This window comes from Pseudonaja textilis, chromosome 1 (genome assembly GCF_049901715.1).
Source record: "Pseudonaja textilis isolate UNSWEBS1 chromosome 1, rPseTex1.2, whole genome shotgun sequence".
NCBI lineage: Eukaryota > Metazoa > Chordata > Lepidosauria > Squamata > Elapidae > Pseudonaja > Pseudonaja textilis.
Genome location: NC_141990.1, coordinates 37,416,500 through 37,430,354, shown reverse-complemented (window position 1 = coordinate 37,430,354; position 13,855 = coordinate 37,416,500). Strand labels below are relative to the sequence as shown.

The window sequence follows — 13,855 nt, the reverse complement described above, 5'->3', positions numbered from 1 at the left end:
ACTTCATGATCACAGTAACAACATTCTGCATAAGCATAATATTTGCAGCATTGCAGTTCAAATATTCAGAAAATTAGAAAAAGATTATTATTATCAATATTATTCAATATTATTCTGTTGAGATTCCTGAATTCGGAATGTAGAAAAGTATTTAGTTATTAATTGGTTAGATTAATAACCAATTAATAACCAAATCAGTTTATTTAGAGTTCTAAAATTATGTGCAGCTATCTAACTTTATAAGTATAGCCCATCACTTCTTCATGAGTAAATGATTATTACTGCGTTGTATATATCTTTGTCTTTTATGTATACATTCTTAACTTTGTTTAATAGCTTTTTACAGAGTATGGAAGGCTAGCAATGGAAGAAATTTATCAAAAACCATTTCAGGTAATAGTGTGATTATATTTGCTATTTCCATGTTTGTTTATCTCAGGGAAGTTTCATATATTACAATAGTAATTATAAAAAAGTAATTGCATCATCTGCCCAGCATGTGACATATATATCTGATTTTTAACCACTACTAATTCTTAAGAGCCCTGACGGAGAGAGAGAAAGAGATCTTTGCCAGTTTGCTGCTTTTTAGAAGTCATCGTTCCATCTCAGCAAATTGGCAAATTGGTTTACAACTTCTATTTTGTCTGAGGAGAAGGATGTGACTGTCTTTTAATTCTTATGCTTACTGCAGGGTAATAATTTTTATACAAGTTTTTTTCATGATTCAGCTTGCTTCAAAGCTCCTGTTGTAACTGTAGTAAAATAATATGTAAGTGTATTCGGAATGTGCATGAAATGCCTGGTTTCAGGTAACCTATATCTGAACTGAAACATGTTTTAAGTATTACATTTATGAAAGAGGTTATTTTGTTTCAAGGTTGGATAATCAAAAGAAAAAAATGAAGAACATTAATAGTTGAGGAAAGGTAAAAAGATTGGAGAGGGAGGGAGTGTAGTGGGATATATTAGGCTAGGACATCAGCAATAGTGATAAAAGGAAAAAGATTGGAAACAAGCTCGGGAGCTGGTAGGATACACTTTATTTGCCTCATCTAGATTCTGTTGTCTGAAACAGAATAATAACCAAAATATTCTAGAATTTGGTTCTGGCAAGTTATGTCTGATCAGAAATAGTTCAGCATAAGTTCAAGAATGTGATAGTTTTATTCCAGGGTAACAATATCAGAAGAAGCTGAGGTAGCCATGAGTTTAAGTATTCCTTGTTGATTCTGCTTTTATATAAGCAATATATAGGGGTAAAAAGATGCTTGTTGAATTATGAATAGTAAAGATTTTATAATAATGTTTTCAGTGGTGTGGTGTTCTGTTTGCCAAAAATGTTAACTCATATTTTTGTATTTCTACATAGACTCTTATGTTCTTAATTAGAGATTGGAGCTATCCATATGAACACCCATATGGTTTAAAAGGAGGAAAACAATTTCTAGAAAAGCGATTACAGGTAATTCATTATCAGTAATAGTTGATTTTTGTTTAAAAAAACAAAAATAGAGCTAAGCTAATTGGAACATGCAAGTAATTATTTTTGTGTTAGATTATTTCAAACTTTCTGCAAAATGTATCTTCTAAAAATGTATGTTGCCTCCAGGTAAAATTGCACCAGCACGAAGAGCTTCAGAATGTAAGGAAGCACATTCACTCATGTTTCAGTAACCTAGGCTGTTTCCTGTTGCCGCACCCTGGTCTTAAAGTTGCAACTAACCCAAATTTTGATGGGAGGCTAAATGGTAGGAAATTTTCTGTTTATATAGCTAGCTAGGATGTATTACAGACTCAAATGCACTTTGAATGGTTGCATTAAAAGTAGTAAAAAGAAATAGTAAAGTATACCCAAGTCTGAAATACGCCATAGTTGAATGTTGATGGGATAATTTAAGTGGTTGTTGGAGGAGTACCTGTTGCAGCATGTTAATTCCGTTTAAATTCTTCAATTAAGAACTGTGCAAAGTTTTCAGAAGAAATGCTATACAACATGGAGAAATGAAATACCTCTCTTCAAACCTCTAAAGCAGCCGTATCTTCTGCAAGACTTAAAGTAGCCACTTTGGAAGTCCTCCGAGGCTGCCTCTACAAGCTGCTTTGCTTTAATGGGAAGAAAGTGAAACAAAGTGGCTATGCATTTACAAGCAGGCAGAAAGATCCAGGAGCAATTAGGTGTGCAAATACTGCAAGTTGGTTCCTCTAACAATGAAAAGATAAATTGTTTTTGTACACCTTTTCTAAATCAATAAATAAAACACTTGCAACACACTTCCCAATTTTTGTTCGTCACCTCATGGCATACTTTTTTTACACATGACTTGCACTTTCTTTTTCTGCAGGCATTCTACTTTTTTGTCTTACTTTCTGAATATAAAAGATACTACATATCATAAATACTTACGGGTAAGCCAAGAAGCTTAGGTACCAAAATACATCCAAAAAATTGGGTTTGGCTTATCCATGAATGGGCTTATCTGTGAGTATATATAGTACCACTTTTAATGTGCCCGTATATACTTGTGTATAATCCTATCCATGGATAAGCCAGCCCTATAACTTTAAAGCAAAACACTATGAAAAATGTGTCATCCGTGGGTAAGCCAATTGTGAAAATTGAAAGATGAACTGAAGGTGGTTCCTTCATGCTCTCTGAGCTTGGTTGTTTTCTTGCAGACATTTCATTACCCAAACTAGGTAACATTATTAGTGCTAGTAAGCAAGGAGCTTATTCTACAAGAAAACAACCAAATTCAGAGAGCACCAAGGACCCCTCATTTCAATCTAGAGCTATAGCTATTCTCCTTTATTGAAACATGAATATCATGAGGTTCAGGTTATCTGTGAATAGCACATTTTTCATGGTATTTTGATTAAAAATTCAAGAATTGACTTATCCACAGATGAGCTTATCTTGAGTTTATAGAATATAGAGTGTCTTCTGACTATTGTTTTTTTTTTTAAATGAAGACTACACTGTATATTAATTCTTTATGAAGAGTAAATGTTTCATAAATTAGCAATTCACATTTGACTAAGATTTTATTTTGGGGGAATGTTTGTAACAAAGTTGGGATAGTTCTGTTAATATTATCTCAGTGATTTTGAATAAAATTTCTTACACCATTTTTATTTATTCCACCAGATATTGATGAAGAGTTTAAGAAAGAATTGCGGAATCTGATTCCTTTGCTGCTTGCTCCTAAAAATCTGGTAGAAAAAGAAATTAGTGGCTCAAAAGTGACTTGTAGAGATCTAGTGCAATATTTTAAGGTACAATCATTGTTCCATGCTTTAAATAAATATATTTTCTTGTAAATTTTAATTATGAGAGAGTTTGATATGCCGTAGTATTCCATTGTTCACATACTATGCATAGTTAGCATATTCAAAGCCAAACCTGTTGAAATCATTTTTTCTCATTAACCTATACTCAGTACCCCATATAAGTTTATTAAAAAGAAAAACTGAAATATCACATTGGTATAAGTATTCAGACCCTTTGCAACCTTACTTGAAATTTAGCTCGGGTGCCCCTACCATTTCTCTTGATAGTTGCTAACATGTTTCTATACCTTGATTAGAATTGACCTGTGTTAAATTAAATTGATTGGACATGATTTGGAAAGGTGCACACACCTCTATAGAATGCATACTGTAGCAGAGCAAAAGCCATGAGATCAAAGGAACTGCCTGCAGAGCTCAGAGACAGGATTACTGTAAGTCACAGATCCAGGGAGACTACAGTAAAATGTCTGCTGCCCTGAAGGTTCCTAAGAGCACAGTGGCCTCTATAATTCTGAAATGAAAGAAGTTTGGCACAAGGAGGATTCTTCCAAGAGCTGGTCGCCCTATCAAACTGAGCAATCAGGGGAGAAGGGCCTTAGAAACAGAGGTGACCAAGAAACCAATGGTCAATCTGACTGAACTCCAGAGATCCTTTGTGGAGATGGGATAGAGTTCCAGAAGGACAACTATCACTGCAGCCCTCCACCGATCTGGGCTTTATGGCAGAGTGGCTAGACAGCAGTCTCGCCTCACTGCAAAACGATATGAAAGCCCACTTGGAGTTTGCAAAAAGGCACATGAAGGACTCTCAAACTGTGAGGAACAGGTTTCTCAGGTCTGATGAAACCAACATTGAACTGTTTGGCCTAAATTCTAAACATTATGTCTGGAGGGAACCAGGCAGTGCTCATCACCTACCCAATATAATTCCAACAGTGAAGCGTGGTGGCAGCATCATGCTATGGGAGTGTTTTCAGCAGCAAGGACTGGGAGACTGTCCAGGATTGAGGGAAAACTGAATGGAGCAAGTACATGGATATCCTCAATGAAAAATTGTTCCATAGCACTTAGGACCTCAGACTGGGCCAAAGGTTTATTTTCCAACATGAGAACAATCCTAAGCACACAGCCAAGACAATACAGGAGTGGCTTAGGGACAACCCTGTGAATGTCCTAGTGTGACCCAGTCAGAGCCCTGACTTGAACCCTATTGAACATCTCTGGAGGAACCTGAAAATGGCTGTCCATTGATGGTTGCCATCCAACCTGACAGCTTGAGAGGATTGCAAGGAAGATTGGCAAAAAATCCACCAATCAGGTGTGCAAAGCCTGCCATGTCATATCCCAAAAGACTCAGGGTATAATTGATGCTAAAGATGCTCCAACAAAGTTCTGTGTGTATGATCTGAATACTTATGCCAATGTAATATTTCAGGGTTTTTTTTCATAAATTTACAGATATTTATAAAATTCTGTTTTCATTTTTTCATTATGAGGTACTGAGTGTAGATTAACAACAACTATAGAATCAGGCTGCAGCATCACAAAATTCGCAAAAGTGAATGGGGTCTGAATACTTTTTGAATGCACTGTATACTACTCTTTGATAATTATAAATTAATCTACTTGAAATATATAATTATATTGTCTTTGTTTGCAGCCTTTTCCTCAGGGTTAGTCAATAATAAACATAATCAATTTTTATTACAGTCACAGACCAACATTACTACTACGTAATAACAAATATGCAGTCATCCAAAAGAGGCAAATTTGTGGTATTACTGCCTTGAGTTTGTGTATGAGAAACTTTACTATTTAATAGAAACTTTTTCAAACAGCATACTAAATATGGTGACATTATGAGAAGAAACTTTAATAAATCACAGTTTTCTTGTATTCCGGCTATATTGCATATGCTCAGTTTATGTTGATTATCATTAACATATTAAAATTCTTGATTTGTTTAAAATAACATTGGTGGGGTACTTAATCCAGTCACTTTCATTTAATTATATTTGAATTTAAATGTAAATGTAAATTTAATAGACTTAGATTTTTGTCTGTAAAAGTATTGTTTTAAATCAAAATTAGATTGTAAAATACTTATTTCATTTTCAGGCTTATATTAAAATCTATCAAGGAGAGGAATTACCTCATCCCAAATCAATGCTTCAGGTAAAGTTTTATATATGCCTATCTATGGAAGCATGTAATGCCAAACAATCATGTTTATGGCATATCAAAACAAGCTAGACTTCCCTAGTTGTGGGGGTAGGAGTTGTAGTTTAATATATCTAGAAGCAAAATTTGACAAAAACTTTTTAACTGACAAAAATATTGTCATTCTAATTTACAAAATTACTTATTAAGCGGTTATTTATAACTTAAGATTGCAAAGCGGCTACCAGAATTCACAGTGTAAAACTATAGGACATAGCATGTTTAAATATTTTTTTATTTTGAAAGGGTGTATGAATACTATTACAGAAATTCATCCAAACTGCTTAAAAATTTTTTTGTTAATGTTATTACTACCATTACTTTTATTACTACTGCTACTATTACTATAGGCAACAGCAGAAGCCAACAACCTTGCTGCAGTAGCTGGTGCAAAAGATACTTACAACAAAGAAATGGAACAGGTAGAGTATTTATATGAATTTATTTGAAGTTGTAGACTTAGTTGTTGTTGTTAGTTGCAACCCATTGTGACCCCATGGACAGCGTTCCTCCAGGCCATCCTGTCCTCTACCATCCCCCAGATGTAGATTTAGCCTAATTCAATCTTTCTCAGCTGGGGTTCCACAAAAACCCAGAGTCCTGTGAGAGATTGCTAGTTCAACAAGAGATTTTTTTTTAAATTTCTTCATGTATTGTACAGCCCATGTGGTAAGAATTTTAACATGCTGTGACCCAGTTACTACTTGACTGCTGATTTGTTGTTGTAAATGTTGTAAAGTGGTTTTAGGGTAGAAGTGTATTGTGTTGAGAAGTTTTCACATTTTTTCCTATTTTTATGAAGGGGTTCCCTGAAGCCTGAAAATCACTTCAAGAGTTCCTTCAGATTAAAAATGTTGAAAAAGGCTGGTCTAATCTAGGATATGGTACAGAAACAGGACTGTTCTGGAAAATATTATGAAATTAGAACTTTAAAATTATTAACTATTTTGTAAAGAACACAGAGCAGTATAGATTGGGTTCACAAATTGATTTAAGCCATAAAATAATCTGTTTGGTTTTGGCTTAAATATTTTTTGTTACGAGTCACATTCTCATTGAGGTTAAATAAGTGTTGAATCCTGATTTGTTTTGTTTTGATAAAGCAAGCATTAAAAAAACTATTTGAATTTGTGTTAACTATCCATTCTGGTAGACTCAGGATGACTTACGGAACCCAAAAACAGTAAAAACAGTTAAAGACATATAACATACACACCCAGGCCAAACAAACAGTCATCATAATGATAGTGAATAAAACAGGCCCCAAAAAATACATTAAGCTCAGGTTTGAGACTTCAGGGATTTTAGGATTTCCAGGAGAGAAGGGCTGTCTGTATCTCTGGGAAGGGAATGCTGTCCCAGAAGATGAGTCCATGACAAAGAAGGTCGCTTTCTCTGTCCGATAAGATGACAAAATTAAATGGAAGGCATCTGGAATGTACTCATTGTGCCAGAATGTACTGGCCAGGCAGGAATAATTGGAGATAAATGATCTCTCAGATATCTGAATCTTATGACCAAAAAGAGCTTTAAAGATAGGACAGCATTTTGAATGGCACTAGGAGTCCAACTGGCAAGCTCCAGTTGGTCATTTTGGTCAGCTCCTGGATGTCTTAAGCCAGTAGGGCCCTGGATCTAACAAACAAATGCTCCAACTAACAGGTAGGAGGTTCATATGCATTTCCTCAGGGGTCCAAATTGAACTTGGTCCAGATAGCATCACAAGATTGCCTATTTAACTCACTTTCTTGCCTAGTTGGAGTCCAACTCTGAATCTGATTGACTTTATCTGGCAGATAACATGACTATTGTTCATTGTGGGTGTGCAGATGATCCTGCAGCCCAGCCCCTTCCCCTTCATTCTAAACAGAGCCATTGGGTTGCTATTAGCAGAACCAATAAGGGCAGAGAAACAACATTTTGCCAACCTTATTACCACAGTGTAGGCTCAAATATGGGCTCTTGCTGGTGTTCAGTGAAATTCAGTTTTTAAACCAGAAATTTTATTATGAACCAAAAATGGCTGGGGTTAAAGACAATGAAAAATGCCTCCTTACAGTCCTATTAGAAAAAAGTGCAACCCTATGTTTTATCCATAGTTAATGACTATAACTGTATCAGTCCCTCAGATATCTTCCTCAATTCATGCAATTCTGATGGGTCTGGATTAGTTATTTTGGCGATATTACACAGATCTATGCAATAAAATGTGTCTTTATTTCACACTGCATCCAATTGATTTAGCTTAAAATTTTCTCTGAATTTTCTAGCAATTATTCTGTAAGGACAGTAAAAGGAAGCTTTGCTTTTATTATTTTTATTTATTGTATTTCTATCCCCTTAAGAATCTCATGGTGGCTCACCTGGCTTTTCATCTGCAGTTTATCTGGATTGTGAAAGTGACTACAGGTATTCCTCGATTTACAACCATTTATTTAGTGACTGATGTTATAACAACACTGGAAAAAGTGACGTATGGCTGTTTTTCACACGATCATTGCAGCATCTCCATGGTCACATGATCAAAATTTGGATGCTTGGCAACTCATTCCTACTTATGACAGTTGCAGTGTCCTGGGATCATGCAGTCACCTTTTGCAACCTTCTGACAGGCAAAGTCAATGGGGAAGCCTGATTCACTTAACAACTGCAGTGATTTACTTAACAATTATGGCAAAAAGGTTGTAAAATGGGGCAAAACTCACTTAACAAATGTCTCACTTGGCAACAGAAATTGTGCCTTATTTGTGGTTGTATGTCGAGGACTGCCTTGTACATTGAGAGATAGTGATTGGCCTGTGATTCTGTAAATGAATGGGGAATTGACCTTGGATCCACATAGCCTTAGTCCAACATATTGATTTTAGTGGTACTTAATATTTTTAGCAGTTCCGTAATTATAGAATTGTTCTAGGTTATGTAAGTTAACTGGTCAATTCATCCCAATAGGTTTGTGGTGGAGATAAGCCTTACATAGCACCTGCAGACTTAGAACAAAAGCACCAAGATCTTAAAGGATTTGCAATCAAACATTTTCGTTCTGTGAAGAAGATGGGAGGTGAGGAGTTCTGTCATCGTTACCAGGACCAGCTTGAAGAAGAGCTTGATGAAATCTATGCAAACTTTGTGAAGCACAATGATGGCAAAAACCTCTTCTATGCTGCTCGTACACCAGCGACTCTATTTGCTGTCATGTTTGCTATGTATATAATCTCAGGACTGACTGGATTCCTTGGCATGAACTCCATAGCAACCCTGTGTAACCTCGTGATGGGCATAACACTTGTCTCCCTTTGTACATGGGCATATGTTAAATACTCTGGGGAATTCAGAGAAATTGGAACACTCATTGATCAGATGGCAGAAGTACTATGGGAACAGGTTGGTATCCATTTATCTACTCACTTGAAAAAAAAGTTTAATTGTTAGTAAGCAAGAATTGGTATAAAAGCCAATTCAATATGAATGTACGCCAAAGATAGAATGCAAACCAAGATAAAGGAACCGTATGAAAATAACAGTGGAAATCAATTAGAGTATCATTCTTGGTGTCTAATCATGTACCAAGACTAAGAAAACCTGAAGAAAAGAGATTCTTGCATGTCAGTATAAAGAATGGAATTTCTGGGGATGGACATTTGAAAGTCCATAATTGTGAATCCATGTCTAATTATAGATCATGGTGTACAATGCCCTACCTATCTAGTTGGTAAGACTAGATATTGCAAGTCTTAAGATTAAAGAAAGTCATCAAAATGCACCAGTACCTAGGTCTGAGGAGCCAGTGAGGACAGATCTGCTATCACAAAACATCATAAGGAAGGGAAAAAAAGATGTGGGCTTGGAGCTGAGAGAAAAAGAAGTATGGTTAGATTCCTAGATTCTGCTTTTGTCTTTATAAAAGCTTCTTTTGCATCTGCAGTAAAGATGGAGTCCTTTCTTGAATTATCCATCGTTCTGCTAATTAATTCATTTGTTTTTCTAGAGAGATTTATTGCTATATCCAGCATGAAGTTCTGAAATGAAATGGAAGGAAAAATAATGTAGATATAGAAGGGTCAGGCATCAGGGTAGAAAACAGACGATTCAATTCCAGTCCAATTCTAACTTTAGAAATTTTGAAATTATTAACCTTTCTGCTTCTGTTCAAGAAATATTTATGTATTCATTATAACCCACCCAAACAGTGCCTATGTATTTGTGCCATGTCTGAAGAATGTTCAGAAAAACACTTGAAGTTTATGAAGTCATGATGAATTGAGCAGAATTCTGATCTTACCTTTTATAGTGAATCCAGAGAATCGATTGTGGTCCAGATCAGCCCTGAATTATTCCATTAACTTTGTATTATTTTTAGAACTTTGTTAACCTGTTTAAGAACCCTCTGCAGAATTGCTGTCTTAACTCTAAATTAATTCTAAATCATCTTGTGTATTTTTTCTTTCTTTTTTGCTTCAGAGGAGTCCCAAGAAGGTGAGAAAAATCAATGGAGGCTACTCACATGTATCTTTTCTGGTTTCTGCCAATTGCCTTTCTAATAACCTGCTTCATGTTTTAGGTGTGTTCCAAAGTCTTTGAAGTTGTTAGACGTCGAATGATCCGCCATGCTCTTGCCTCAGCACAACGGCAGCGACTCTCATCCAACAATAACAGGAAGAAAAATTAGCCAGTATTTTTACCTTTTTCTTTATCTAAAAAACCATTCACAATTCGTAAGCAGGACTGTGCTGGGGCAATTTACATAAATGCTATAAGCATACCAGGCTGATGCTGCATTATAGGGTATGAAACTGCACCTGCTATTCTAGGAGCTATACAGTTACATGGATTAAGTCAACAACCCAACGGAGGAAACCACTTATTGCTCTGTAAATTATTAACTGTAAGCTGGTAGCAAAACTCATTTTTTTCTCTTGCTTTGGTACTGTTGCACTTTGGATACATTTCATACTCCATGATCTTAATTTGTGGTTGTTTTCCATCTGAGATACTTTTAGTTAATTTATTTTTACACGTTTCTTGTACTGCAGGTTATAAAACCTCTTGGGGAGAATTTGATTGAGGATACCATGAGACAATCGGTTACGAACTCTATCAAAGCAGGCCTGACTGAACAGATGTCTCAGCATGCCAGATTAAAGACAAACTGACAGCTCACCTCATCTCATCTGCCTGTCCATCCTAGATTTGCTTGTTGTACAACGAGAACTCAATAAACCAAAGTTTACATTTTACTATAAAGCAGTAGTTTAGTCTGCTTGAATTCCTAATTTACTGCCATCATATTGTGGGAAGATAATGGTAGGGGTACAGGAGAAGAAACTGAACTGAGTTTATCTTTGATTTGCTCCTACAATGTCATGGAAAGGGAAGATCTTAACCATGGTACCTTGTGTCCTTTGTACCAGGGTCTGATTTATGGAATTGTATCCACTGTAAAGGGTTTTTCAGGGAAATATCAAAACTATACAGAAATCTTTTAATAGAATGTATAATCACACAAAGTCCCATTTGACGTTTTAATTTTCAGCATTTATAACATGAGTCCAGTTGACATATCAGCAGTAGCAGTCAACTGAGAACTCATGTTTGAGCCACTTCATTTTTCTGCTCTTGCATTACTGCCTTCTCTACCAGTATTACCCAAATGCATGTATATTGTTCTCCACAGCTGCTTCATTTAGAAATAACTATAACATTGTCCTGCCTTTTTTCAGTTTAGAGACCATGTCTTACAGGATATGCATATTATGAAAAGAGCTGTTTTTCTCTGCAGTTTTAGCCTACATGTATATACAACTTGCCATTATTACTGAGGGGGAAAATCCATTTAAAAAAAATCCGTTTCCTACAGCTACAAAGCAATGAGTTCAGATTGTCTGTACAGTGTGTCTAGTTATTTTTTTAATCATAGGGCATGTATAAAATATAAATATATAAATACAATTTTGTATCAAAAGTTTTGTAGTTTATGGCAAAACCTGGTTCTGTGATAAGCTAAGTACAGTCCCTGTAAAGGAATGTTTGTGGCTCATGTAAATGTGTGAATGCATAAAAACAATTTAGTTTTTTTGATATATTTGTGATATTTACCTGCCTTGAACACTGCAATCTCATCCCATGGGAAATCAGTGGGAATGTTTGTTGTGATTGTCTTCAGTTACATTTTAAAGTTATTTCTTGTAATTTATTTTCTGGTACATTAAAATCAAATGTGTATATATGAAATTAAACTCATGATTTTATTTAAACATGTTAATGTAATTCACTGCATTACCTACTGTTCAGAATGTTTAGCAAACCTCTAATTTTCTTATAAGTTCTTGTCATTAAGATGACATCCTGACAGCTACCAGCAAGAAGTGAGGTTAGGTTACACCTTCATTTCTTCTACACTGCTCAAAAAACTAAAGGGAACACAAAACTAAGACATCCTAGATCTGAATGAATGAAATATTCTTATTAAATACTTTGTTCATTACATAGTTGAATGTGCTGACAACAAAATCACAGAAAAATTATCAATAGAAATCAAATTTAGCAACCCATGGAGGTCGGGTTTGGAGTTACACTCAAAATTAAAGTGGAAAAAAACACTACAGGCTGATCCAACTTTGATGTAATGTCCTTAAAACAAGTCAAAATGAGGCTCAGTAGTGTGTGTGGCTTCCATGAGCCTGTATGACCTCCCTACAATGCCTGGGCATGCTCCTGATGAGGTGGCGGATGGTTTCCTGATGGATCGCCTCCCACACCTGGACTAAAGCATCCCCCAACTCCTGGAGAGTCTGTGGTGCAACGTGGCATTGGTGGATGGAGCGAGACATGATGTCCCAGATGTGCTCAATTGGATTCAGGTCTGGGGAATGGGTGGACCAGTCCATAGCATCAATGCCTTCGTCTTGCAGGAACTGCTGACACACTCCAGCCACATGAGGTCTAGCATTGTTGTGCATTAGGAGGAACCCAGGGCCAACCGCACCAGCATATGGTCTCACAAGGGGTCTGAGGATCTCATCTCGGTACCTAAGGGCAGTCAGGCTACCTCTGGCAAGCACATGGAGGGCTGTGCGGTGCCCTAAAGAAATGCCACCCCACACCATTACTGATCCACTGCCAAACCACCCATGCTGGAGGATGTTGCAGGCAGCAGAACGTTCTCCACGGCGTCTCCAGACCCTGTCACGTCTGTCACGTGTGCTCAGTGTGAACCTGCTTTCATCTGTGAAGAGCACGGCACCAGTGGCGAATTTGCCAATCTTGGTGTTCTCTGGCAAATGCCAAACGTCCTGCACGGTGTTGTGCTGCAAGCACAACCCCCACCTGTGGACGTCGGGCCCTCATACCTCCCTCGTGGAGTGTGTTTCTGACCATTTGAGCAGCCACATTCACATTTGTGGCCTGCTGGAGGTCATTTTGCAGGGCTCTGGCAGTGTTCCTCCTGTCCCTCCTTGCCCAAAGGCAGAGGTAGCGGTCCTGATGCTGGGTTGTTGCCCTCCTATGGCCTCCTCCACGTCTCCTGATGTACTGGCCTGTCTCCTGGCAGCGTCTCCATGCTCTGGACTCTATGCTGACAGACACAGCAAACCTTCTTGCCACAGCTCTCATTGATGTGCCAGCCTGGATGAGCTGCACTACCTGAGCCACTTGTGTGGGTTGTAGACTCCGTCTCATGCTACCACTAGAGTGAAAGCACCGTCAGCATTCAAAAGTGACCAAACCATCAGACAGAAAGCACAAGAACTGAGAAGTGGTCTGTGGTCACCACCTGCAGAACCACTCCTTTATTGGGGATGTCTTGCTAACTGCCTATGCTTTCCACCTGTTGTCTATTCCATTTGCACAACAGCATGTGAAATTGATTTGTCAGTGTTGCTACCTAAGTGGACAGTTTGATTTCACAGAAGTGTGATTGACTTGGAGTTACGTTGTGTTTAAGTATTCCCTTTATTTTTTTGAGCAGTATACATTTCATTTTGCTTTCCATCCACTAAGAAACTAATAGCCTGGGACAGTGGTTCTCAACCTTTTCTTCATCAGACACCTTTTAAATACTTTGGTGGCCACGGACCATGGCCACAGACAACCAAGACTTAATTCAAGGATCTTCAAACTTGGCAGCTTTAAGACTTATGAACTTCAACTCCCAGAATTCCTCTTCTAGTCATGTTAGCTCAGGAATTCTGGAAGTTGAAGTCAACAAGTCTTAAACTTGCCAAGTTTGAAGACCCTTGACTTAATTCAAGGTTTAAATCAGAATATTTCTTCAAGCCTTTGTAGACCCCATGACATCACAGACCACTGGTTGAGAACTACTGTCTGGGAGGTTAGTAAGGGAAAGCTT

The 13,855-nt window shown here is 37.2% G+C and overlaps 1 protein-coding gene across 5 annotated transcripts in view; it reads left to right on the top strand.

The window, feature by feature from the left end:
* ATL2 (atlastin GTPase 2) overlaps positions 1-11,739 on the top strand; it is a 50,134-nt gene extending 38,395 nt beyond the window's left edge. For 2 of the 5 annotated variants that reach the window (XM_026695970.2, XM_087931207.1), the window contains exons 6-14: positions 337-393; positions 1,373-1,465; positions 1,613-1,751; positions 3,149-3,276; positions 5,410-5,466; positions 5,862-5,933; positions 8,461-8,892; positions 9,970-9,984; positions 10,070-11,739. In XM_026695970.2, coding sequence (XP_026551755.1) covers positions 337-393; positions 1,373-1,465; positions 1,613-1,751; positions 3,149-3,276; positions 5,410-5,466; positions 5,862-5,933; positions 8,461-8,892; positions 9,970-9,984; positions 10,070-10,177 — 1,101 coding nt within the window. In that variant the 3' untranslated portion in view covers positions 10,178-11,739. The remainder of the gene's footprint in view (positions 1-336; positions 394-1,372; positions 1,466-1,612; positions 1,752-3,148; positions 3,277-5,409; positions 5,467-5,861; positions 5,934-8,460; positions 8,893-9,969; positions 9,985-10,069) is intronic. The other 3 variants (XM_026695972.2, XM_087931213.1, XM_026695971.2) reach the window with 2 other exon arrangements.
* Positions 11,740-13,855: the final 2,116 nt, after the last annotated feature.